The 25,675-nt window shown below is 56.5% G+C and overlaps 11 protein-coding genes across 11 annotated transcripts; 8 read left to right on the top strand and 3 right to left on the bottom strand.

Annotated features, from left to right (window-relative positions):
* Positions 1-609: 609 nt before the first annotated feature.
* On the top strand, positions 610-1,780 carry VDAG_04443 (Mni1p; the record flags this gene model as incomplete). The annotated part of the gene is made up of 2 exons (XM_009650890.1): positions 610-1,062; positions 1,133-1,780. The coding sequence occupies 2 exons, from the start codon at positions 610-612 to the stop codon at positions 1,778-1,780; spliced, it is 1,101 nt and encodes a 366-aa protein (XP_009649185.1).
* A 523-nt stretch (positions 1,781-2,303) lies between these two features.
* On the top strand, positions 2,304-4,012 carry VDAG_04442 (uncharacterized protein; the record flags this gene model as incomplete). Its single annotated transcript, XM_009650889.1, has 2 exons — positions 2,304-3,198; positions 3,522-4,012. The coding sequence occupies exons 1-2, from the start codon at positions 2,805-2,807 to the stop codon at positions 4,010-4,012; spliced, it is 885 nt and encodes a 294-aa protein (XP_009649184.1). The 5' UTR covers positions 2,304-2,804.
* Positions 4,013-4,420: 408 nt separating this feature from the next.
* Positions 4,421-6,349, top strand: VDAG_04441 (bifunctional purine biosynthesis protein ADE16; the record flags this gene model as incomplete). The annotated part of the gene is made up of 3 exons (XM_009650888.1): positions 4,421-4,566; positions 4,644-6,126; positions 6,194-6,349. 3 exons carry the CDS (start codon positions 4,421-4,423, stop codon positions 6,347-6,349), a joined length of 1,785 nt encoding a protein of 594 aa, XP_009649183.1.
* Positions 6,350-8,770: 2,421 nt separating this feature from the next.
* VDAG_04440 (uncharacterized protein) lies at positions 8,771-9,921 on the top strand (the record flags this gene model as incomplete). The annotated part of the gene is made up of 4 exons (XM_009650887.1): positions 8,771-8,881; positions 9,133-9,355; positions 9,411-9,737; positions 9,797-9,921. Exons 2-4 carry the CDS (start codon positions 9,151-9,153, stop codon positions 9,919-9,921), a joined length of 657 nt encoding a protein of 218 aa, XP_009649182.1. The 5' UTR covers positions 8,771-8,881; positions 9,133-9,150.
* Positions 9,922-11,099: 1,178 nt separating this feature from the next.
* Positions 11,100-12,406, bottom strand: VDAG_04439 (5-azacytidine resistance protein azr1; the record flags this gene model as incomplete). Its single annotated transcript, XM_009650886.1, has 2 exons — positions 11,100-12,274; positions 12,337-12,406. 2 exons carry the CDS (start codon positions 12,404-12,406, stop codon positions 11,100-11,102), a joined length of 1,245 nt encoding a protein of 414 aa, XP_009649181.1.
* A 637-nt stretch (positions 12,407-13,043) lies between these two features.
* VDAG_04438 (succinate dehydrogenase iron-sulfur subunit) lies at positions 13,044-14,006 on the top strand (the record flags this gene model as incomplete). The annotated part of the gene is made up of 3 exons (XM_009650885.1): positions 13,044-13,398; positions 13,477-13,625; positions 13,686-14,006. The coding sequence occupies 3 exons, from the start codon at positions 13,044-13,046 to the stop codon at positions 14,004-14,006; spliced, it is 825 nt and encodes a 274-aa protein (XP_009649180.1).
* A 591-nt stretch (positions 14,007-14,597) lies between these two features.
* VDAG_04437 (dihydrouridine synthase) lies at positions 14,598-16,051 on the bottom strand (the record flags this gene model as incomplete). Its single annotated transcript, XM_009650884.1, has 3 exons — positions 14,598-15,246; positions 15,315-15,668; positions 16,008-16,051. 3 exons carry the CDS (start codon positions 16,049-16,051, stop codon positions 14,598-14,600), a joined length of 1,047 nt encoding a protein of 348 aa, XP_009649179.1.
* Positions 16,052-16,719: 668 nt separating this feature from the next.
* VDAG_04436 (uncharacterized protein) lies at positions 16,720-18,880 on the top strand (the record flags this gene model as incomplete). Its single annotated transcript, XM_009650883.1, has 3 exons — positions 16,720-16,773; positions 16,906-17,517; positions 17,759-18,880. The coding sequence occupies 3 exons, from the start codon at positions 16,720-16,722 to the stop codon at positions 18,464-18,466; spliced, it is 1,374 nt and encodes a 457-aa protein (XP_009649178.1). The 3' UTR covers positions 18,467-18,880.
* A 745-nt stretch (positions 18,881-19,625) lies between these two features.
* Positions 19,626-21,523, top strand: VDAG_04435 (phosphoribosylaminoimidazole carboxylase; the record flags this gene model as incomplete). The annotated part of the gene is made up of 2 exons (XM_009650882.1): positions 19,626-20,463; positions 20,523-21,523. The coding sequence occupies 2 exons, from the start codon at positions 19,626-19,628 to the stop codon at positions 21,521-21,523; spliced, it is 1,839 nt and encodes a 612-aa protein (XP_009649177.1).
* A 118-nt stretch (positions 21,524-21,641) lies between these two features.
* On the bottom strand, positions 21,642-22,522 carry VDAG_04434 (uncharacterized protein; the record flags this gene model as incomplete). The annotated part of the gene is made up of 3 exons (XM_009650881.1): positions 21,642-22,054; positions 22,126-22,305; positions 22,377-22,522. The coding sequence occupies 3 exons, from the start codon at positions 22,520-22,522 to the stop codon at positions 21,760-21,762; spliced, it is 621 nt and encodes a 206-aa protein (XP_009649176.1). The 3' UTR covers positions 21,642-21,759.
* A 2,286-nt stretch (positions 22,523-24,808) lies between these two features.
* On the top strand, positions 24,809-25,425 carry VDAG_04433 (uncharacterized protein; the record flags this gene model as incomplete). Its single annotated transcript, XM_009650880.1, has 2 exons — positions 24,809-24,939; positions 25,002-25,425. The coding sequence occupies 2 exons, from the start codon at positions 24,809-24,811 to the stop codon at positions 25,423-25,425; spliced, it is 555 nt and encodes a 184-aa protein (XP_009649175.1).
* Positions 25,426-25,675: the final 250 nt, after the last annotated feature.

The following is a 25,675-nucleotide window of genomic DNA, read 5'->3' as shown; positions in this document are numbered from 1 at the left end:
GGATGATTCAGCCTTTCGCTTCTCGTTGCAAGGCGAATCAGAGACGCTCTTGAGCTTAAGGAGCACATGAAAGTGGCAAAACGTAATCAGGTCGCTGATTCGAAAGCCCGATAGCGACAGCATCAAGATGCAATTTGATCTGGATGGTAGATTCGGCCATGGGTCAGATCATGCAGTTGAGCGGAGGGCAACCTTGCCGACGATCACGGGCAGCAAGCAGTTGGTCCCCCCACATAAAAGACGATGGCGACGAACGCGCTGACATTGCCACCTTTCCTTCGACTATCGACCCTGCGCAGCTGAAGCGCCCTTGATAGACTGCCAACTATCTTTATGGTGTAGCTCGTAAAGAAAAATGCGCGTAAATGAGGCAATGAGCTTGAAGATGATGAAGCTGTTGGCGAGGTTCACTACTTGGGGGCCTGACAGTGGGATCGCAGATCTGGAATCAGGAACTTGACCAGTCAGGGCATGGCGCACAGATCACATCGCCCCACGTGATATTCAATTCTTCGAAACTGCCACTCATGTAAGGTAAGGTACCTTACCTTGGGTAGACACTTGTGTCCCTGCTTATTCCTCGCAACCCTGGAGCACGAAAACACCGGCATGGCTTCCTTCTCCTTCTCCTTCGCGGGAGATGACATTGATGGCGCAGATGAGCATCCCGCCCCGGAGCTCGAGATCGAGGCCTCGCAGCCGGCTACCGCGAGCGCTTTCCCCGTGCCAGGAAAGCCTCAGCTTCCACCGACCAGCCATCGCCTGGCAGACATGCTGGCGCAGCTGCCGTCCAAGATTGCATACAGCCTTTTGAACGTTACTCTCGACGGCGGGGAGGTGGTCGAGATTCCCCGGCGCGAGCTGTGGGATGTGAGGGTTCAGCTCATGGCAGAGGACGACGATGCCGCGGAGGGACCTGAAGGCCTTGGCAGCCACGATGTCAAGACCGGCGTCTATGAGGGTGGTTTCAAGAGCTGGGAGAGCAGCGTCGACCTCGTGAAGGTCTTGGATAGTGAGAAACTATTGTCTCCTGCCCGCCCACGTACGCTGCGTGTCATTGAGGTGCGTAGATCAGCAGACAAAAATAGATCCCTTCACAGCCTCCCGGTCGGTTAATTGACCAAGAGATTAGCTTGGATGCGGCACGGCTCTGCCTTCACTCGCAATATTCAGAAGCGCGGCCGTCACGTCATCTGTCAGCTCGCCACTTTCCATAGCCCTGGCAGACTACAACCCTTCTGTGCTGCAACTCGTGACGCTGCCCAACTTTATCCTCACCTGGGCTCTGGCACGGAAGACCGCCACACCCGTCCTCGAGACCGCGTTTTACGAAGAGGGCGAGCTCGAGTTGACGCCGGAGGTCATTGCCGCCTTCGAGGCCTTCCTAGCATTGTCCAGCATCTCTCTACGCTTCTTGTCCGGAGGGTGGTCACAGGAGCTCGTCGAGCTACTTTACGGCTCGGACGTCGCGAGCCACTCGGCCAGCGGCGAATTTGACAGCTTGCTCATCGGTGCCGAGACGATCTACTCACCGTTTGCGCTCGATGCCTTTAACGAGATGGTCTTGGCTATACTTTCCAGGGAGAAGGCTGAGCGCGCCGGCTGCAAGTGCCAAGCCCTCGTCGGAGCAAAGCGGCTCTACTTTGGAGTTGGAGGCTCACTGGACGACTTCATCGCCAAGGCGCGAGGGAAGGGAGCCGTTGTCACCCAACTGCGCGAGGAGGCCGAGGGCGTTCGACGCGGTGTCGTACGCTGTGTCCTACCTGCGCCCTCTGCCTGAACGGTCGATGACTATCTGACCGATGTATCTGATTCATGACGCCGATGACCGAACCGGAGACACTCCTTTCGACAACGCTCTTGCCACTACGGCTTGGCACCTTGGGGTATTGCCGGCTTATGCGTTCGATGGTGTACAGTACAGGAGGGGGAGGCACAGCCGCGCCACGGGCTAGCGGTGTCCCAGGACGGTGACCGAGATGGAAAAAGCAGCTGCGACGAAACTAAGCGCGGCACAGCAGCACCAGGTGGCAACGAAGCAAAATGAACCGGCGACAAAATTCCTCCGCCGGATCTGGAGGATCTTGATAGCCGATGTAACGATATGGTGCTCTGTTCGATGAAGGACCGTCATTGCCGGGATGGCTCGGCAGTCAGGTCATGCGCAATCGATGTGGGTGGGAGGGCGAGATCGCGCGTCCCTCTCCATCATGTCGAGTCAGGGGGTATAACACAACCTTCGTCAGGTGTCACCTGCTCCCAGGGACGTATGTGATCCTTTGACTCCTGGTTCAAGACGTGGCAGATGTCAATCATTCAACAGCGATTCGTCTGGGTCCAGAAGCTGGCACTGATACGCGACGGTGATGCATGCTGTTTGTCTGTTTTGATCTTGGCCACATTCCGCGGCCTGAGCCGATCCTGAGCAACACTGACACAACTTCGTGGCGCAGCATGCACAACCTAGCCACAGACCGTATGCACAAACTTCGTCAAGCCATCCTTTCACCGTATATCACCTATCAACGGTAGCTTGGATCGCGAAACCACAGCGGAGCTCATCTGTCTGGGCGAGTCTCTGCAGAGACAGAGAAACTCGATCCCGTCGTGTACCTCCAAGATTGCACCCTCTTTTTGCATTGTGAGGACGTCCGCCCAGACCTCCTCCCCATCAATCCTTCCATCGCCAGAGAAGGACAAAAGATGTGTCTTCAGTCCTTCCTGCCGAAGGACTTATCTCGATGGACCCTGGAATCTCAAAGCTGTAAATACACCGCGATACGATATCTATCGAGTGTAACAATATGTCTTTCTCGAAGACAGCAACATCACGCATCTTTCTTGATCTACCAGTAGATTGTCGCACAGAGAAGGCAATGTCAAACGGAGACTACCATGACCCTCAACATGGTTGGGTTGCCGGTTCTCGACAATCCGCCCCGCCTCCATCTGCTGTCAGCAAAGTATTCCATGCAGTGATGGATGAGGGTCCATTTGACGATGCCCAGTCAGAGCTTCAATGGTGGGATCAACTCCCATCTGTCCCAGCAGTAACTAGTCTATTTCTCCGGCAACAGAACCGGCGGAGATGGAATCCGGATTCGCTAGCACATATGTTTGCCCGGTTTCCTCGGCTCCAGGACGTCCACTACGAGCCCTGGAGGGAATGGAACTTCCTACAACGCGAAACAGACAGAGGTGAGTATGACTACATCCCCCCCCCAATCCTATTCAACCATTACTCGCTCTATGTCGTATAGGCCCTCACTAACGAATAATCCTTATGACCTATCTAGCCTATCAGTACCTTTTTGAGTGTATCCAACATTCCAACACACGTCTCTAAAGGTTTATGGTTTTTGAAAACTTCAATCAACAGTACCCATGTTTTATGCAGCGATTCCAAGAAGGAGTCGACTTGACCGAATGCGACACAGTCCGCGACCCCAGTCCAGCTATCAGCCAGGCGGTCGTACTTAATAGCTCTAAGTTTGAGCATCTTGCAGCATCTTTCATTGTAGATGCTAGCTATTACTTCTTCGAGATCCAACCCTCTTGGGAGTGGCCAAACCTGCTGTCGCTGGTTCTCACTTCAAAATTACTCACACCCGACGAGAATCCGACAGATATCAACGCTATACTTCAGGCAGCCGCGTTGGCGGCTATGAAGATGCCTCGCTTGAAGACAATGGAGATTTGGAACGGACGAAAGGGCTTAGCAGCGCTCTTTCGGTATCAGGCGCTCCGCAACGTACAGCAAGCCGTAGTTCTGTGGAGAGGCACATGGGATTTGGCAATGGAACCTCCTCTGATCCAGGCTTGGGAAGCTGTGATGCATCAGTATGATGGACGGAGACTCGATTTAGTCCAGGAGCGGCTGGATGAGACTGCTATCAAGTCTCACGGTGATGCGCTTTCTTGTCTGATGCTTTCAAGCCAGGTCATTCGGCCCATCTCGTTACAGCAGATCCAAATGGAACAGAAAGCTCTAGAGGGCGCAGACACTATATAACATCGATAAAACAAAGTCACTATTGAACCACTTTCGGGGGATTGCCTGCTTTATTTAGGTGGTATAACTTTTACGCAAGGAACGGAACGTCATCCTTTGTACCTTCTAAGCGTGCCCCACACGCTGGGTTCAACGTATCGATACCTGACAGGGTATCGAAACTTTTGCCTGCTACCACGTAGGTGGCGGGGTTGAAGGATTGGGTACTTGCGAAGGACCTCACCTTTCGCCTATTCCTCAACCCAGCGAAAAGTAAATTGCTAGTCACTGTGCCCCTCCTTGATCGGCCTCGGCGACAACTGCCTCGCATTCTTTTTTCGTACCATCCCCCCTCCTCGACTTGCACCATCTCTTTCCTTCGGTATAACCTCACCACCAAGGCACGGTCCTTCTTCAATTCCTGCCATCATGTCGGACCAGAAGATCGCCATCGTCTCCGTCTACGACAAGACCGGTCTGTTGGATCTGGCCAAAGGCCTCAACCAGCAGAATGTTCGCATTCTCGCGTCCGGTGGCACTGCCAAAATGATCCGCGAGTCGGGTTTTCCCGTCGAGTAAGTCATTGACGACACTTGCATCGAACGAGGGACGATTCGGCTATTTCGTTCGATCCCGCTGACCTGCTCTTGAGGGACATCTCCGCCATCACCAAGGCTCCCGAGATGCTCGGTGGCCGCGTCAAGACGCTGCACCCCTCTGTCCACGCCGGAATCCTAGCCCGCAACCTCGAGTCCGACGAGAAGGATCTGGCCGAGCAAAACATCAACAAGGTCGACTATGTCATCTGCAACCTGTACCCATTCAAGGACACCGTTGCCAAGATCAACGTGACCATCCCCGAGGCTGTGGAGGAGATTGACATTGGCGGCGTCACCCTCATTCGCGCCGCCGCCAAGAACCACAGCCGTGTCACGATCCTGAGCGACCCCAACGACTACGCCGGTTTCCTCAAGGAACTTGAGGCTGGTGAGATCACCGAGGCCAGCCGCAATGCCTACGCCCTCAAGGCCTTTGAGCAGACCGCCGACTACGACTCCGCCATCTCCGACTTTTTCCGAAAGCAGTACGCCTCTGAAGGCAAGCAGCACATGACCCTGCGCTACGGTGCCAACCCCCACCAGAAGCCCGCCGCCGCGTTCACCGACGCCGGTGAAATCCCCTTCAAGGTCCTCGGCGGTTCGCCAGGCTACATCAACCTCCTTGATGCGCTCAACGCCTGGCCTCTGGTCAAGGAGCTCAAGGAGGCCCTCGGCAAGCCCGCCGCTGCCAGTTTCAAGCACGTTTCGCCTGCCGGCGCTGCCATTGGTATTCCTCTGACCGAGGACGAGCGCAAGGTGTACTTCGTCAACGACATCGAGGGCATTGAATCCTCGCTTCTGGCTCAGGCCTACGCCAGGGCTCGTGGTGCCGACCGCATGAGCAGCTTCGGTGACATGATCGCCCTGAGTGATACCGTGGATGTGCCCACCGCTAGCATCATCTCGAAGGAGGTGTCCGACGGTGTTATCGCGCCAGGTTACGAGCCCGCGGCCCTGGAGATCCTCAAGAAGAAGAAGGGTGGCAAGTACCTCGTCCTCCAGATCGACGAGAACTGGGTTCCTGACGACGTCGAGACGAGGACTGTGTACGGCATCAAGCTGCAGCAGCACCGCAACGATGCCAAGATCGGTCCCAACATTTTCGGCACCATCATTACTCCCAAGGACTCAGCTCCCCTTTCTGAGGATGCTCTGCGGGACCTCACAGTCGCCACGCTTGCCGTCAAGTACACGCAGAGCAACTCCGTCTGCTACGCCGCCAGGGGCCAGACCATCGGCCTGGGCGCCGGCCAGCAGTCTCGCATCCACTGCACGAGGCTTGCTGGTGACAAGTCAGACAACTGGTGGCTTCGCTTCCACCCGAGGGTGCTGGGCATCAAGTGGAAGAAGGGCACCAAGCGCCCCGACAAGAGCAACGCCATTGATCTGCTCGTCAGCGGCGAGCTGCCCAAGGGCGGCAAGGAGCGCGAGGCCTTCGAAGGTGTCTTCGAGGATGTGCCAGCTGCCTTCACCGAGGCCGAGCGGGAGGAGTGGCTGGGCAAGCTGACCAATGTGGCAGTTTCGAGCGATGCCTTTGTAAGTGAGAAACGAAACCCAGAACCTGGGATGCAAACTTCGAGGCAGACGGTTAACATGAGGCTAGTTCCCCTTCATCGACAATGTCTTCCGCGCCGCGCGGTCAGGCGTCAAGTATATTGCGGCCCCAGGCGGCAGCCAGAACGACAGCGCCGTCTTCGAGACGGCAGAGAGCCTCGGCATCACCTTTGTGGAGCAGTCTCATCGTCTCTTCCACCACTAAGTGGCAGAGAGGGGACAGCCGAGCAGGCGAGAGAGCACGAGGCGTGGCATAATGGCGATAGGTTCCAAGCGTTGATAGAAGTGGGAAATTCGGACAAAATTAGGCGAACGTGCAAACCGACGTGCAAATCGAACTGCCGACGTATGCCAGTTGACGGGAAAGCTCTCCCAGCTCTCTTGTCGTCCCTGGACAGTGGATTAAAAGTATGAAGAATATAGTGAGAGGTGTGATTGTACTGTCGTAGTAAACGCGCCAGTCCCATTCAGGCATACATATTGTCCGTGGCAAACCTGGATCGCAGACACCAATGCGAAGGCTAAAAGGGGAAAGGGGGGGACAGAGTTGGCCTCACATGTGGTTTGATGTGCTGATTGAGATGGGACGTCCTTGGTCGACGCCAAGTTTGACTCGATTTTGAAACGCATCCTGGAATAGACTCAATCAAAAGCCCAGCGACTGGACTGGTGCGACGATCCAAAACTTTCCTGCTTGATTGTTGTGCGTCATTGATCGCTAGCGACATGCCGTGTGCCTTGCCCGCGCCCATTGTTCCGGTTTTGGTCGGATGCTCTGTAATCCTACCTTATTACCTACCTACCCCACGTATAGAGCCACCATGAGGAGAGAGAGGGAGAGAGAGGCGTCATCGGCTTCGTTACCTACGCGCCGGAAAGGCAATCACACAGCGGTGCAACAGTGGAACGACGACGACGAATGGTCAACAGAGGCAAGGCGCGATAGGTCAGATGATCGGTTAGGACCATGGTTGTCTTCCGTGCATTGGTCTACACGGTACATGGCACAAGGCCTGTTCCGGGCAGTGCCTTCCAGGGTGGGAAAGGGGCCCCGCAGAGCAAGGCCCAAGAGGCCTGGAAATGCAGGAACAGGGACTGTTGGGGGCCGGGCAGCGGGCTCCAGTGTACATGGTAGCGCATCTGGGGAGATGAGGTCCTCCCAGGACTGTCTCCACCGACGGCGCCATGGAAGAATTTGACTTTGATGAGGAGCATGCAAACTTGTCCTGGGCGGTGGGCACTGGAACGATTCAGTTGTTTGTTTGCCTCGGGGTACCGTGTACTGGCATCGTATCTCTCGAGGCCTCCACTCGTTTCCGATGCTACGCTTCGTGTGTGTCGTCACTTTTGTTCCTCGACGATGGATGGAATCGATCTGCGCTGGGGGGATGGACCGCGAGTGCATCCGTCTCCCTTGATCCAGATTTTGGCCACCCACTTTTCACGTCGTTGCTGGTCGCGCTCCCGCGCAGTCCGCCGGCGGAGCAGGCGTACAGTAATGGCTGGCTGTCTTGGCTGTGCATGGGCATGTCCAAGCTGCCAGGGTGTGCGGACAAGGCTAGGCTAGGTGACAGAAGGTGGAGTGGAGAGCTCGCAGTCGTAGGTCGGTCCTTGATTGTTGGATCGCTTGGGGGTTCCTGTGCGCGGCGCTGTAGACTGCGTGCGTTCGTGCCAGGTCGCGTGGAGAGTCTCACCATCGACAGAACAACACGAGATGGAATGGAGGGCATGTTGCTGTGAGCAAGTGGATTGGATTGAGGCACAGCCAGATGTTGATTCGTGGCGTAAACAGCGGGAGCCTAGGAGCAACCATTGCTGACCCCCTCTGTCTGCACTTGGGGAAGACGAAAGGGGGGAGGGTGGCAAAAGGTGCTGTACGCATAGTGCATAGGTTCTTCCAGTGCAGGGCACCAGTGTGTGTGCTCGGCAGAATAAGCTTCGTCGTTTTGGCCGTGCTTTCTCACCTATTCAGGCTCATTCGGCTCATTTGGGCTCGACCAGAGTGGCCCAGGCCGCGCAGACTCAGGCACGGTAGGCGCCATCCTGGTGCTAATGACGACCATCTTTGCCACTACTGGCCGGCTCGTCTGCCCTGCCTCAATCCCGGGAAAGCCAGCGCGTGCTGGATAGAACGGAGCTGCCCGGCGCTCTTTTGCCTGCCCTGGTGAACATGTCACCATGTACCCAGTGGGCTGCGCATTGGCCCAAAGCTTGGTTGGATGCTCGGTCTGATTCCTTCATCGAACACCTCGTTGAAAGGGGACTAGCGCAGGGTGTCGGTGTCCACTTGGAGCCAGGCCTCCCCCCTGTTACCATGGCAGGCCACGGCTTCAACCACCGACGAAGAAGTGTCGCGAACCTGGCAGGCATGGCGCGCTGGGGGGCCCTGGCGGCCTACCTCATTTGCAGCATCGCTTGGCCAGCCTGCTTGTCTGTTCATCCCCCATCCCCATCCCGCGCCCCATACTCTCTGTGTGAGTGTAAGCGTGAGTGTGTGTGTGTGTGAAGGCGTGCGTGCGTGTGTTGCGCCGGCTGCTCCTTCCCACCCCTTAAAGGAGCTCCTACCCGCATCGCGCCGCGACTACACCAACCTGTTCCTTCTTTCTCTATTCAGATCTCCAGTTCACCCCAGTCTTTCGCTACCCCGTCTGTCTCCTTCACCACCGTCGTTTCGCATCGTCGACTCTAAACATTTAGACTTTTGTCACCAAGCTTTTGACCGCCAAACCCTTTTCATGTAAGTGCCATCGAGGATCGTTCGCCTCGACAGCCTATCTACCTACCCCCCCTTACCTCGACATCATCAACAACAACAAAAGACATTGCTGTGCTCTCCTTCCTTGTTGGTAGACTTGGTCACCCGCCTCTACCTATCTACGAGCAAACCACTGTTTCTTTCTATTCGAGCTCGAAGCTCTTTCTCTCATTCACACGTTACACGACAACGCGTATCCGTTTCTCTCAAACCAATCCTAACACACTGGACAGCTACCACCAACCGTCAAAATGAAGTACAGCGTTGCCGCCACCCTTGCCGCCCTTGTTGCCTACGTTCAGGCCAAGGCCGAGTTCACCAACACTCAGGCCGACTTTGCCGCCATCAGTGCCGGCAAGGACTTCACCCTGACCTGGTCTGGCGCTGAGGGCCCCGTTACCATTCTCCTCAAGACCGGACCCAGTGACGATCTCACCACTGTCCAGACCATCACCAGTAAGCCGCCCTCCTTCCTGGCGATACATGATGATGATGCTAACCTACCCTCAAGCTGGCCAGTCCGGTGAATCCTTCACCTGGTCCGTCCCCACCACCCTCGTCAGCGGCCAGTACGCCTTCGAGATCAACGACGGCACCGAGCCCAACTACAGCGTCCAGTTCCCCCTCGTTGGTTCTGGCACTGCTTCCGTCAGCTCTGCCCCTGCCAGCACCGCCACCAGCGCTTCAGCTACCGTCTCCGTCACCAGCACCGCCGCCTCGTCTACTAGCACCGCCGCCTCTTCCTCCGCTGCCAGCGAGAGCGAGACGGCGACGTCTTCCGCCGCCGAGAGCTCCGCCACCACTGAGGCCTCTTCCTCCGTCGTGACCAGGACCAGGAGTAAGTGTTTCCTTACCCAACACCGCTGTGACACAGGCCACTAACGATGTGTTTCTCAGCCTCCACCACCGCGTCTGAGTCCGCCACCGGCACTGCCGCCTCTGTTCCCGACAGCAAGGCCGGCCGCCTCGGCTCCCCCGTCGCCCTCATCATGACCCTCGCGGCCATGCTGTACTTCCACTAAGCGTACTTACGTCCCGGCCTCGGTTCACACCGAGTTCACATTACTTGCTCTTCATTAATGTATGATGACCCTTCATGCGGTTTATCATTATTACCTCTCGACTATTTAAGGGAAAGCGTCGAGGGGCTTGGAGTCTCGGGCACAGGGTAAATCGTCAAATACGACGCGGCTTGCGTTGATGTGCGTGGAACTGTCTTGCATCGGTTTTTGTGTCTTAGGGCGGCTCGACGTGTACACACATGTTCTTAGATCGACAGGTCCAAGACAATTGCATCTTTCTGATTCATCTCGGTTGTGTTCAATTGAAGAAGTAAACTGTGAACAATACTACCGCCTCTTGCATCTCGACGCCAGGAAAGGCGGCCCAGCCCTTCAGCCGGACGTGCATGGGTCGTAGATGGCGCGCCTGGCCGCTGTCTCCCATGTCGTGCAACAACACATCCAGACCCATGCAGTCATGACACTGTTTCTGGGGGCAGTGTGCAACCACAACCCCGCGCGTTGTCCTTGGGCAAGCTTTGCGCTACTGCTGACGAGCCCACCCATCCCTTTGGTTTCTGCGGTCGGCGGCAGCACGTGTATGCAAGGTGCAAGGTCTCGGGGAGGGGGGCGGCTGATCATCGCGAATCAGAAAGCATTTTGCTTTTTCGTTCTGGCCAGTCACCTTCTTGGGAAGGCAAGGTAGGGAGGAAGCGCAGAGCATCGTAGAAGCTGATGTTAGGTAGCTGGGCGACTACATGTTACCAATGACCGAACGGACCAACAAGAAAAAAAAAAAAAGCTTCGACATGGTGTGCATAATAAGCCGACTTTCTGTATTCAGCCCTTATTATAGCTCTCAGCCCGCCGTCTTCTCGCGTGCTCTAAAATCGCTGGATTGCAACACATCCTGTCCTATTTTTACAGCCATGTGGCTTTTGCCCGCGCGTCTAATTCTTGCTCCGGAACCTCCGTCGTACCTCTTCTCTCTCTCTCTCTCTCTTTCTTCTCTTTCTTTCAATGTAGCGATGGATGCATGCGTGGTTGAAAAAGAAAACAGAACGCAACGCCACCGCCCGCCACTCGACTCTCTGAACGCCGTGCTATGTAGATATGGCACGTACACGTAGATCGTGACACTCGTCTCGCCCGATCCAATGTTTTCTCCGTACTCAGCCCCCCACCGCCCTCCAAGAGGATTAGAGTTTGCTCTTGAGCGGCGCAGCCTTGCTGTCGTCTGACACGAGGGCGACGACGACGACAATGTCGTCAACCTTGCCGCCACGCCAGTTCTCGTGTGGGTACCACTTTTGCACCTCCTTGGCAAAAGGCCCGTCCAGCTTCCTGTTGACGCTGGCGGCCTTGGCGGCGGCGACGAGCTCGGTGGCCAGGACGCTCTGCAGGGTGACGGCCGACTTGGACGTCGTCTTTTGCTGCTGCTCGGTCAGGGAGGCGAGGTCGTCGATGACGCGGGTGCCGCCGTTCTCCGCTTCGCCCTCGGCGGCCGTGACCCAGGCGCCGGCGCCGGCCATGACGCGGCTCGCGACGCGCAGGATGTCCTGGTTGAAGAGGTTATCCCAGACGCCGTCGCTGGCGAAGATGAGGACGTCGCCGTGGCGGACGCCGTGGCGGGACACGTCAGCGTCGCGGGGGAAGTCGCTGAGTTGGGCGCCGCCGAAGGCGGCCATGCGTGCGGCGACAGAGGGTGGCACGACGGAGAGCTGAAAGGGGGTGTTGAAGGCGTGGGTCTGGGGCTCCGAGGCGGCGTGCACGGCGCCGAGGCGCAGCTGTACGAAGCCAGAGTCGCCAAGGTTCGCAACGTCGATGGAGCCGCTCGGGTCGGCGACGGCGACGCAGGCGGTGCTGCCGCCGGCGCGGATGGAGCGGTCTTCACAGACGGATTGGTAGCCTGTTTGGAGGAGGGAGCGAGCGGAGGGCGGCGTCGAGGGGTCGGCCGGGGACGAGACGGAAGGGTCGTATTCGTAGGCTGCTGAGGCGACGTACTCGCAAAGACCGTGGGAAAAGTCGGCTGGGTCCACGCCCGAGTCGACCCATCCGCCTACGCCGTCTGCAACGCCGAGGGCGACGGAGCCAGTGTCGCCGACGCGGCTGACGAAGAAGGCATCGTGACCGCTGTCTGGGCGGGAGCGCTTGTTGTGCTTTGTCTGTTGGATACGGTTGTAGGGGTTGAAATGGAATACGTGTGTCGAGGGATCGTATCGGCGGTCCTTTCCGATGAAAGAAGCTGCGACGTGGAAGGAGAAAGGCCCCCCTCTCGGTGTTGAGGACATTGATCTGGCAGGTATGGGTCGGCTGAGGTGGGAGGAGGTCGGGCGGCTGCTTCGAGGAAGAGGTTTCGATACAAGGCCAATGGCTGGGTGGAGAGTCTGTTAGCACGTGTAATTTACCAAGGGTACGTTGCCAGATGCGACCTACTAATGCTTATGGACTGGCGTGCTGTGCAAAGTGCCAAGGGTTGACGAGCTGCCGTTAGCGATGCAGCCATTTTTCTGAAAGTGCCGCCAAGGATATCGTGATGTCGGAAGATGTAGAATCCTCGTCACATCTCGCACACGTCGATAATGGGCAGTGCTATGCGAAAGAGATTATGCCCATGGTTGGGTAGATACGGTTCACCTGGTCGTCGATCCAGCAAGGTGGTCCCAATCCCAACACAAAGCTCAGGTCTGCGAGCAGCCGGGGATTCCCCATATTCCCCCATTCGAAAAGAATCGCGATTTGATGTCATCGGGTCGTCTCCCCTGTGCTCCGTCCGAAGTATTGCCGGTCAGTCTCCAGTCTCCATCACGTGCAGGCCGAAAGTGCCCCGTCCTTCCGATTCGTCCCATTATTGCGCAGCCAGAAGGTTGAAAATGCACGCCAGCTGATTGGCCAGGCCCATCTTCGTGCTTGGAATAACCGAGGGACCGAAGGGAAGCCAATTCTTCCTATGATGGCTGCACTTGCTCCGAACGCCACCCTCCACGCACAGGACAGCTAGAAGAGGACTCTCTTGCGGAACCATCGCCAGGCCATTGCTCCCTCTACACCTCTTCCACCCGAGAAGATTCCTCACCTCTCGCACCTGTTCGCGCACTTAATCTTTCCACGGTCCCTCTCGCTGCACGCGATCAATCGCCAATATGGCCGCTCTCCGCTCTTCCTCGACCCGTGTCCTCGGCTCAGCCCTCAGGCCAGCCTTCCGCCCGGCGCTCTTTGCCCGCACCATGGCCACCGTAACCGAGCCTGCCACGACGCCTGAGCCCAAGATGAAGTCGTTCCAGATTTACCGCTGGAACCCCGACCAGCCGACCGAGAAGCCGCGCATGCAGACCTACACCCTCGACCTCAACAAGACCGGACCCATGGTCCTCGACGCGTTGGTCCGCATCAAGAACGAGATTGACCCTACCCTGACCTTCAGGCGGAGTTGCCGTGAGGGCATCTGCGGTAGCTGCGCCATGAACATCAACGGCCAGAATACCCTGGCTTGCTTGTGTATGTACCTTGATATGTGGATGCCGAGGTCGTGCCTCGTCAACGTGCAGAAGAAACTCGCCGCTAACCCCGTGACAGGCCGCATCCCGACCGAGACGTCTGAGATGAAGATCTACCCTCTGCCTCACACCTACGTCGTCAAGGATCTCGTGCCCGACCTGACGCAGTTCTACAAGCAATACAAGTCCATCAAGCCCTACCTCCAGAGGGATACGCCTTCCCCTGATGTACGTGTCTTTTGCCCGCGTCACCAAGCTCCTGACATGCCAGACTAACACCCACCTCAGGGCAAGGAGTACCGCCAGACCAAGGCCGACCGCCGGAAGCTCGACGGCCTCTACGAGTGCATCCTCTGCGCCTGCTGCTCTACGTCGTGCCCCTCGTACTGGTGGAACTCGGAGGAGTACCTCGGCCCCGCCATCCTGCTCCAGTCTTACCGTTGGTTGGCCGACTCGCGTGACGAGAGGAAGGGCGAGCGCAAGATGGCCCTCGACAACTCCATGAGCCTGTACCGATGCCACACCATTCTCAACTGCACCAGGGCGTGCCCCAAGGGTCTCAACCCCGGTCTGGCCATTGCCGAGATCAAGAAGCAGATGTCGTTCTAAACTGTTTCGCCTACCATTCTGGTTGTTGCGCGAAGGAATAGGAGTGCTGTGACAGCCTGTCGTGTCCTTTGGGACACATTGGAAGAAGGAGAAGGGATCGAGACGGTGGGGAAGAGTGGTGTGTTCAGATGGCAGGCGAAACGGCCGCCCAACCTGCTGAGGCGAACACGATGATACCTAGGGCGCAGCGAGTTCGCGCCGGGTAATGTACTGTAACAGGCATGGACGGAGTTCAGACGCTGCAACAAGTTTTCATTAATTATTCTGCGACTCCTTGGTTCCCCCCATGTTGTGAGGCTTCAGGTCCGTGTCTGCATGTCAAGATGGAGGCACGGTTGAGGCTCGGTGCCCGATATTGACAGTCGATCGCTGACACTGACAGTCGATCTTGACAGCTGAAAATGGGCGAGATGGCGGATCCTGTCCAAGCGGTGATGGCCTCGGACCAAATGTCAACACACCAAATCCGGGGAAACGTCCAAGCCCGCAGGGGCAGCGACATGTGGGACTCTTGGCACGTCAACATGGGATCGTCCAGTACTCGCCAAGCAAACACATCAACAACATGCAATGGGCTCTGCATCACGATTCTTAAGCAGAACTAAGTTTCATTCGGTCTACACCGTCCGCAATATCGCCCAGACGGTCAACGCCTCCTTTACGCCCCGTCTTCCGCTCGACGACCTCGTCCATGAAATCTATCACGTCGCACATGTTCGTCATCGCGTTCAGTTGCACCCGCTCCCCTTTGTTCAACAGGGCATTCTTATCAGGCCCCATGCCGGGCCCGCACATCTCGCCGAGGTGGTGCAGCACCAGCTTGAGGTGCAGTGGAGCGCGCGCGAGATGACGGAGGAAGGCCTCGACGGCCTCCCAAGGGCAGGACTCGTGGCCGGCGTAGAGCGCAGGGTTGGCGAGGATACCGCGGGCGGACATGAGGCCTGCGAGCTTTGTGGTGCTTGGGCGGAAGCGGGGGAGGGCCGGCTCCGACTCTCCATTCGTTGTGATGGTCGGCTGAGGGGCGAGGAGAGGCGACAGCGGAAGGGAGGAGAGGGAGAAGACATCGCCGGAGAGGAGCACGGGGAGCCGGGTGCCGTACTTCTCGATGAGTATGGCGAGGGAGTCGCCGAAAATGGGGGTACTAGAGGGCGTGCTTCGGGTTCGGGGATGGATAGTGAGCCAGTCGACGTGGCGGTTGTGCTGGTCGCCTATGACCGTTTCGATAAAGTCCATTGTTTTTCTGCAATTTACGGTCAGCCAGTCTTCGTTTGCTCTGGAGCATTGTGCCACCAAAGTTGTTCATCATACCGCAGGTCCTTGTGTACTCGAATTTTGACGCTCACGCTGCGGCCCTGGGGGTTCTCAATGTCCTTCTCCTTGGCCACACCCCATCCGTCCCTTTCTAAGGCTTGGCGAGTCTCGATGACCATATCCCTCACCAGTTCACGCTTCTCCATGAGCGCGGCTCCCAAAGTCTCGGCGCAGGCCCATGACTGAGGGCAGCCGCAATTGAGGTCGAAGCCGTTGACATAGGGCGCCGCCAGGAGTGATGAGCGCGCGATCTCCTCTGGTTTATTGGCGCCCCATTGCAATACTGTCGGTGGCTGAACTCCGCGAGACGACACGGTGAGATCTTGACAAGTCAGCCACAGGCTTGCATCGCTGGTCAAGTGTGAGAAGTGGCAGTACCGCTATCTCGAGCAAACTGGCTCCTGTTGAACTCTTTCGACAGAATCATCGGCGTGTAACAGATATCGGTTCCATACTCGAAAACGGTTCTTCTGAAAGCAAGCTGCAATCATGAGTGCCATGAAAATTTACAAGAATGTAGAACGTCAGGACTGTACCTTGCTGTATCTGACCATGGGAGCCGACACATTTAGATATCGGTCTTGACTTTTTGCAGCATCAAAAATCTTGATGGGGCTAAAGGGCAGAAAAAGGAATGGTGAGCCTGTCGCTCACGCCTCAAGAAGATTTCATGACGGGCTTCATGCATACTGTATGCTCGGGCAGGTCGCCTCGAGTTCTTCGGAAGCCGGCATTGTAAGCGCGAAACGACTGTTGGTAACGTGCCATGAGATAGATGCATTGACTGCTCTTGAGATTCACATGAGATCAGTCTGCAAGGCAGTTGTGCCCCGCCAATGCAGAGTTAGTTGGGCAGGACGCGCTGGCCGATTACCTAAGATGGCACTCGGCACCTGCCTGGCTAAGGTGTCTGGGTAGGCGGAAGGCACTCAGAGACACTTCCCCATAAGTATTCACGTTCATGTCACTCCTCCCCGCCCCCTTTTCACCCATCTGAAGGTAAGCAACCTTGCCTTATATCAATGGCCGAACTTGAACTCAAATGCGTAATCACTCGTGGATTACGAAATGATCATATAAGAACCTACTCTTTTCTGCTGATGACCAGTTGTCGAAGTACTCTTCCACCGTGATCAGTCGGAGGTTAGCGGGTTTTGTGCCTTTTTTCGGTAAGGTCGCTTCATATATGGGGGGCAAATGCCATGCGACCCCCAGCTGTAGCTCCCAATACTAATCCGTGAAGACTACTGTGCCCGCAAGCTCCCGTCCACGGTGGTCTGACAAAAGAACACCGCAGCCGGCAGACATCAAATGTGACTCGCCTTCCTCGCTGTACAGAAATGGAACTTAAACCCGAGCCTTCTCACTCGGTGACATACCGTATCGACAGGTGTTCTACAGCATGAAGATTCGACAGATCACGACTTGTCACACCTGCAGGGCGCGGAAGTTAGCCGTAAGTATTGTATCCAGACTACGGGGCGATCAGCAGCCTCACAGCAATGCAAGCCTGGCCTGGCGTCGGAAGCTGACGTGATTTTTTGCCAAGTGTGACGGGAAAACCCCTGTCTGTACGCAATGTACCAAGAGCGGCAGAGAGTGTGCGGGATACCAGCATGATCTCATATTTCGACCTCCAACTGTATCAACTCACCATCAAACCCCAATTATCAGTGCCAAAAGGCGTCGCCGCAACCCTCCCGCCGGCAACCCCAAAAACAAGCGTCAGCCATCCCGGCCCTTGAAAGCAGAGCCCGGAGCGAAAGAAAAGGCGGAGGGATCCCGAGCCGCCGAGTTGATCCCTCGACAGCGACCCGAAACGATACATCCACCTCTGACTTGGCCGCTGCTTGACATCATCTCGCTGGTGATCCAGAATTTCAGTCCCATAGAACATCTTTCAAAAACTGGGTGTGCTTCCCACACCTCCAAAAGCTCGCCACATCGAGTATGCGGTGCATGGGTGGAAGCCCTCCCCGAGCTGGCGAGGGATAGACAAGCCGAGCTCTATCTCTCGCCAGCCATCAAGACTTTGGCCGTATCTATAGTTTCACGAGGAAAGAACGGTAGAGCGCCAGTGTCAGACGCGTTGGAAGCCCAGACAATCGCCCTATCGTCTATTCAATCTGGTCTTGGGCAGATGATGGCATCCAACTCGAACTTGCTGGCTGCTGCCACTATGTGTCTGTTTCTTTCAGAGGTAAAAGATTGGTTTTGAGCATGCTCTTCAACCATGGTGTTAACATGCAGCGTAGATGGTCCTACCCACCTCGAATTCAAGTGCTCCGATTCACGCCAGAGGGATAGGCGACTTGTTGCAACTTCATGAGCCCGATTTCTATAGCTCGGGTATCAGTCACCAGCTGTTCGTTGGTTTCAGACCAGTAATGGCAAGGACCTCATCATGTTTCGTCGTTGTGTTCAATACTGATTGTTCCCAGTTTATCCACGTTTTCATGTCTCGGCAAAAATCCTTCCTTGCGGAAACCCAATGGCTTCACGCACCATTCAGTGAATCAGGGGCTGCACCCCTTCAGAATCTCTTTAGCGAAATGATGAATATGCCGGTGACTGTTGGTGTTGTCGAGGGACTCGACACTATGCCTCTGGAACAAGCTCAGTTTGCTGCCCAAAATGCGTTGCACAATTTCGAGACTTGGGTCCGCCAACTGGTCAACCTGAGGGAAGCTCAGGGCGACGGCGGTCAGTACCAGTGTTTTTCCACCGAGCCTCCGTATGACAACCGTACAGCATTGCAATTTTCTAGTATCACTGCTGCCAACTATTTCACCCACATTTGGGCGCTTCATATTGCGTGCGCACAAAACATCCGACAAATCAGACGCATCTTCCCCTGCCTAGTAGGGGACGTGGATCCCGACCTCGAGGCCCTGATATCGAAAGAGGCAGTCGTAGAGCTGGCTATCTTGATACTGAGAAGTATGCAGTTCCTTGCAAGAGCAGAGTTCAAGCTGTTTGGTGCTGCCTCGGCGGTGCTGCCACTCAACCAGGCAGGGGAGGTCTTGAAACGCGAAGGGGCTGACAATGCGGACTTGTGGTATTGGTATCACGAAATGGCCCAACTTGCCGGGACCACAGGATACAACATTATGGCGCGGAACATGCTGGAATACCAACATGGATTATGAAGCATGCGTTTCATTTACTCGTCGTTGGGCGGTACGGTGCCGGACGGGAATATATGGGAGACAGCGAGGGAATTCAGGAGATATCCCTCGTACTGTCATGACGATTCCTCCAAGATCTCAACAGCCAATTATAGCTCCTATGACTGGTAGCTATGGCACAATTCCAACTGGACATAGATAGAATACGCCACCTTACCAAGTACTGGCCCCAGAAGGGCGATGTCAGTGCTTGATTCGGAGCAGAGTGAAGAGGTCTTCCACACGTGCTCCGCAGGCAAGACACAATAGTTTTGGGGTCAGAATACATCGGAATCCTGGCCCTCCGCAGCTTGGAGGGCCCTCCGCAGCCTATATATATAAGTTTCTCATAGCCCTTAGCCCCTGGTCGACCCCCTGCTTGGCGACTCCGCAGGGTCGCCTGGCAGGCGGCTATCTCACAGGCTCCGCGGCATGTTCTTGAGCGCCTTATAGAGACCTGGAAGGCTAAGAGCTACGATCTCAGACGAATCGTTTCGAAGGTTGAACACTATGGCATCTTCATCCTAGGAGGTAGTTTAGTCGGTTTGTTGAGACATCAGCAAATACCTAAGCTGCAACGCTTTGAATCCCTGACACATGTGACAATAGCTTTAGAGAGCGGAAAACTAGGTTCTCTAAGTTGAGATTGATACATCAGTGTGTCGACTTTTGGGCACTCATCGTTTGCTGTATCCTGGAGCAGAGTCAAGGAACCATATTCTGGCCTTGAACGGGGTCGGCGTTGTGGGTCGGCCGCCTCGCCTTCGGCGCTGGTCCTCCGATTCCAAGAGCTCACAACCCACATGCCATCCCCTTGTGACTAGATCGCTGGTAAAATACCTCTGAACACCGGCGGCTACTATGCGAGGTTTGTACGCGTGGGCCATGTTCTCCAACCTGCAAGCAAGCCAGGTAATTTGGCAAGGTTGGGTCGCATGCAAGCCACGAAGGCACCGAATGTGGGTCTCCGAGTGTGGCGGCTCTCCATGGTGGGGGTGGCTGGTGCAATCCCACCGCTTTCCGGATCAAGTTCAACAGGAGCGCTGGTTCGGATGATGGAGCGAATTTTCTCCATTTGCCGAACTTCGACTCACTTACACGATAGCACATCCCAGTCTATCCATCGCGGTCCAATCTCACAATGGCAAGAAAACCAGTCATCGGCCTCCTGGGCGGAGGCCAGCTCGGCCGTATGCTATGCGAGGCGGCTGGCCCCCTTGGCATTGAGATTGCCATTCTCGACGAGGCCAACTGCCCAGCCAAGCAGGCCAACCAGAACGCCAAGCACGTCACGGGCTCGTTCAAGGATCCCGAGAAGATCAGGGAGCTGGCTGTCAAATGCGACGTTCTGACAGTTGAAATTGAGCACATCAATACCGATGTGCTGGAAGAGATCGCTACCAAGGGTGTCACGGTGGCGCCAGGCGTCGTGAAGAAGGTTCCTGTGCACCCATCGTGGGAGACACTTCGCCTCATCCAGGACAAGTACCTGCAGAAGGAGCACTTTGGCAAGGCTGGCATCCCTATCGCGCCCCAGATGGCCATTGAGTCTGGCGCCTCCATGCTGGACTCACTCCGCCAGGCGTACGAGAAGTTTGGCTTCCCCTTCATGCTCAAGGCTCGCAAGGGTTCTTACGACGGCCGCGGCAACTTCAAGGTCAGCGGAGTCCAGGATTTCGAGGAGGCCGTCACGGTCATGGGCAAGCTGCCTCTGTACGCTGAGAAGTGGGTGCCCTTCGAGCTGGAGCTGGCCGTCATGGTTGTGAGGACAGAGGACGATGATGGCCGGCTGAGGGACGTTCATGCGTACCCTGCCGTCGAGACCATCCACGAGGACAGCATTTGCACCAAGGTCTTCTACCCTCCTCGCAACACCCCTGAGACTGTGTCCGAGAAGGCCAAACAGGTGGCTTCCGACGTCATCAGGACACTGAAGGGCAGGGGTGTCTTCGCCGTCGAGATGTTCCTCCTCGCTGATGGTGCGATTTACCCCTGAACCTGATGCTTCCCTAGGTACTCAAGACTGACTCCTCCGCAGGCACCATTACCGTCAACGAGGTTGCTCCCCGCCCTCACAACTCGGGCCACTACACCATCGAGGCCGTCCCGTACATGTCGCAGTACAAGGCCCAGGTGGCGTCCATCCTCGACATTATCCCTCGCTCCATTAAGCTCCAGCCCCGCGTCGCCGGTGCCGTCATGCTCAACATTCTCGGCGGCGCGCAAGAGGACTCACACGATGCGCTCGTCGACCTCACCGAGTCCCTCTACGACGACGACATGGACATCTTCCTTCACCAATACGGCAAGGCCTCCAAGCCCAGCCGCAAGATCGGCCACATCACGGCCACCTCCTACTCCCCGAGCACGAACCTCGAGCAGCTCGCCGCGCCGCTGATCAAGGAGGTCGACCGCATCCGCCAGGGCCGCATCGACGCCGCCACCGCCGCCCTGCGTCCCTCCGATGCGACACCCGCCCAGAACCCCGCCGTCGTCGCACCCGCCACCTCGTCCCGCGATCCGGCGAACCCCCTCGTCGTCGTGACCATGGGCTCCGACTCGGACCTCCCCGTCCTCAGGGCCGCGTTCGAGGTCCTCGAGCGCTTCGGCGTCCCCTACGACTTCACCATCACGTCGGCCCACCGCACGCCCCACCGCATGATCGAGCTCGGCCGGTCGGCGGCGGCCCGCGGCGTGCGCGTCTTCATCGCCGCAGCAGGCGGCGCCGCCCACCTGCCCGGCATGCTGGCGTCCGAAACGACGGTGCCCGTCATTGGCGTGCCCATCAAGGCCACGCACCTCGACGGCCACGACAGCCTGCTCAGCATCGTGCAGATGCCGCGCGGCTGCCCCGTCGCCACGGTCGGCATCAACAACTCGACCAACGCGGCGCTGCTGGCCGTCAAGATCCTGGGCGCCGGCGATGAGGGGTACAGGCAGGCCATGGCGGATTACATGAAGGGCTTGAGCGATGAGGTCGAGGCCAAGGCGGAGAAGCTGCAGTCGATCGGGTGGAAGGCGTATCTGGAGAAGAAGTAGGGCGACGACGATGATGATGATGATGGAACTCGAGCTTGGTGTTGCTTCCTCTCTTTTGTCTTGTGCTCGATAGATACGCAAAGGAAATGCGAGATGTACGCGGTTTAGAACTCACTTGCACTGTCGACTCTCTTCTTATCATTCATCACGCCGAGACCAGTCAGACCCCTCGTGGGTCCTCTCAAGACCTGGATTTACATACGAACGAACCCCCAATACTTACAGCGAAACGACAGCTATCCATGAAACCACAGCTCTCGCGTTGGGCACGAACAAAACCATCTACTGCTCGCCATACGCTTCGGACGGGCACGCGGGCGGCTCAAAGGTCGGATACGGCGCGCAGTCCCTGTAACAGCCACCATACTTGATCCCACACTCATTGACCTTGTCAACGCAGATGGTCCTCTCGCAGTCCTCATCGTCATGGTCACCCTCTTCGTCGTCATCGACCGGCGGCACAGGCCCCGGAGGCCCCGGAGGGCAGGGCGCTTGGTGAAGGTCGGCCAGGGGGTGCAGTCAGCAAAGCACCTTGGGAGAAAAGGTCAGCCACCACTCGTTCCGCATCACGATACACGCCGACGGACGGGGCAGAAACTTACCCGCCGTACCAGATGCCGCACTCGTTCACATAGTCGGCACAGACGGAGCGGGTGCTGCAGTCGTCGCTCTGTGGCGCGGTGGGGGTGGGGGTGTCGTGGTAGATGGGCATCAAGGTGGGCGTGGGCTCGGAGCAGGGAGGCATGGTTGGGCTTTCTTCCGGTTTGCAGACGTTAAAGCATCTTTTCGAGGTGTCAGCGAGGCATGACAATGTAAACGGATGATGGACAAGAGAGGCGTGAGAGGTACTCACCCGCCCCAGGGTTCGTTGCAGTCGTTGATGCCGTCGATGCAGAGGGTTGGGCAGTCGCTCGAGGCGGCTGGGAGCTCTTCGCTGCAGGTGGCCGGGCGTGCGGTGACCAGGCCGGCAGCAAGGCTGAGGAAAGCAAGAAGGCGCATCTTTGGTGTGTGTGTGTGTAAGATACGTAGCGTTGCGCTGAGAGGAGCAACTGATGTCTGAGAGGCAGCAACAATGTTGTGATCGTGAGATTCAAGCTCGTATATATATATATATATACAGCTGCCTAGCAATGGCCGAATACTAACACAAGGGGACTCGGCGACTTATGGGCCCCTCCCGCGTCGTCCCTTCCCCCGCGTACCTTTCCTAGGGGAGAAGGCGAGAAACAGTGGTCTCAGGCCTATCTGCATCGCCATTGCCTGTTGATGGCCCGCCCTATGACGACAGCCACAGTCAGTGAACAATCATCGATACAACCATGTAGCGCCCGCGAACAAATGAAAACGAGCAAAGTTGAGCAATCACCAATGTCCATCGCAACATCATGCAGCTCACTGGACACGCATATGCCCGAACTCGCCTGAGTTGTGGCATCATGGTCGGGGCGGCGGACGAACAGCTGCGGCTGAGGGGAGGGTAAGACTTTCTCGAACAGATCTGAACCTGGCTAGCCACCAATCTAGCCTGTCTTTTTTTCACCTGATTGAGGGGCAGGCATATTGATGGCTTGTTTTTTTTTTACGGGACGGCTGAGTCCTTCTTCTCACGATCGGCCTCCCATTAGCTGGACAGTCTGGACGGTTGAGTAGTTGACGAATCGGTTGCCAAGCCGGGTATGCACCGTTAGAAGGTGGAGGTGACCTGACGAAAGTCTATCCCCCGCCCCCGTGACAAAACGAAAACTCCAGACGATGGTCATAGGCTGGGGCTTCGTATCGGCTCGGACGCACGGGGAGAGATGTGTGTGTGTGTGTGTGTGTGTATGTGTGTGACTCTGTCCCCGGGAGGACAAGACTGTGCAGCTGACAGTCGAGGGGCAGAGAGCACAGAGCCAAGGCAATCCGGGGTCGCGTCGTGCAGCAATGACTGTTTGACCAGAGGAAAGGTACTTAGAGACCAGAGGGAAGATAGATATGGCAAGGGATAGCAAGGCGGTGCCAATTCAATGTTCGTGCATCTTCACCCTAATAAAGTGGCGGGTCTGCCAGGGAGCAGCAGGTTTGAAGGGGTGACATGCGACGGATGGCGCCGAGTTTAACTACCCGTACTACGTACAGTATGTTGCAAGCCGGCGCAGCCGTTGATCTATTATCCTTTTATAAACGAATGAAATAACCCACGACTAACCCCCGTTGACCATTATGAGGATTATCATCGTCATCGCAAAGGAGCAGAAATGACGATGAACATGATGCGAGGGAACGAAGCAAGATGGGGATGATGCAGGGGACAGAGGTGGATGGATGCATGGCTATTAATGGGACACAGACTCCCTCCTGTCAGACGCATACGCGCATGCCTACTATGTACTATGTAGTCCCTGTGGCCCCCCATAAGCCTCGACAGGTACAGCCCCCGAAGGCCTCTAAAAGGCCCCCGAAGGCCTCGAAAGGACGCCCCTTTGTGGGGGATCGGCGTGACTTTGCCCTTCGATCCTTGGTCCTTGGCCAAGCAAACAAAGAAACACCTTGGGAATTAGACCTCAAGTCTCTTACTGTACCGAATTTCCTGTGCCGAATCCTTCGTGTTTGCCCATCAATCCACAAGTCTTCCCATGCCATGCTCCAAGGCCATCCTTCTGCATCCTTCACCCACCCATGGCCGCATGGAAAGCGTAATCTAGAGGTAAACTTAATGTCATCAGACTTTGGCGCCCAGACAGTGATCGCCGCCCACGCGCCAGGATACACCCGCAAACGTGGTCCCGACGACGATCGTCATCCAAACTATCCCCGAGATGCCGGCAAGGCGACCTCGAGATGCCGGCAAGGCGCAGCGCAGGGGCGCCATCCTGTTCCCCCGGTCGCGTACCTCGAGTCATCTCGAGGCGGCCCCTGCTGCTGTTCGATGCTGCCTGCTGTGACAGCCCAAATCGGGCTGATGATGTAGGACAAGAGAGGGCCGAGATCCTGAGCCTGTCAGACTGAACGTCACTGGCGGTCATGCCCATCCAACTCTAGCATGGAAAAGGGGGTTAAGCTCGATTTCGAGCCCAAGGCCACAAATTGTGAATCCAAGACATCTTGAGACACATCAGACTAGCCACGCCCTCTACCCTCTGCCCTCTGCCCTCATATATCGTATCCCTCCATCTCACCGTGGTACACGCCTCTCTGCCATCCCACTTGCCCGACATCGATACTCGGCCATATCCCTATCGACTGCGCGCCCACGTCTCTCCTTGACCCTTTCCCTCGAGCAACCCGTCAACACAAACCGCCGCAATGAAGTGGACGTCAGCCATCCCCCTCGCCCTCCTCTCTGCCTTGTCCACAGTCTCCCCGCTCCCCCAAGAAGAGCCAGAGAGCTACGAGACACAGTCCGACCCGACCATCTACAACCTCAAGATTGATGCGTGAGCACACTACACTCCTCCTTCTTTCCAAGAACACTGTCTCTGACCACCAACAAAAAAAGGCCCTCCGTCCCAGACCTCCACAACAAGCTCCTCTCCAAGTCCACCGACCAAGTCGGCCTCTTCCCCAACGCCCCCGCCCTCGAGTTCTACCTGACGACCAGGCCCCAGGAGGCCACGACCCTCGCGACATATCCCATCGGCATCGTCCACGAGGCCCTCGTCCTCACCGGCACCAACAGCCTCTACGACCTCAAGACGACGCAGCCCGACCTCATCGAGGTGACGCCCGGCACGACCTTTTCGGTCAACGAGTTCACGCTCGACGAGCCATCCGGCCAGGTCTCGTGGAGGGGCGCCAAGGAGTCTGCGTGGGTTGCGTTTCCCAGCTCTGCGGATCCGAAGGGATTCGAGATCAAGTGGAAGGACCGTATGTTTTTTTTTCCCAGCTATGCTTGCCGTGGAGCGTCTGGAGGTCATTACTAATGAGAAGCAGCGGACGCGATTACCATTCAGAACTTCTTCCCTGTGAGGATTGTCTACCAAAAGGTGGAGCAGTGAAGTGCTGTCTGCAACAGATATTTTAAGGGGGGTTTAGGAGCTGGGGGGAGGTTATTTATATTACTTTATTAATTAATTATAGCTAATCGTTAGCTCGGAATTTATTAAGAGATTCCTCGAAAGACTTATATATATAAGAGACGAGCATAGGTATATAGATACCCTAGATGATTCT

The sequence above is a fragment of the Verticillium dahliae genome, genomic scaffold, assembly GCF_000150675.1.
Source record: "Verticillium dahliae VdLs.17 supercont1.7 genomic scaffold, whole genome shotgun sequence".
Classification (NCBI taxonomy): Eukaryota; Fungi; Ascomycota; class Sordariomycetes; order Glomerellales; family Plectosphaerellaceae; genus Verticillium; species Verticillium dahliae.
Note: the sequence above shows the minus strand (reverse complement) of the source record. Positions and strands in the feature narration are given on the sequence as shown.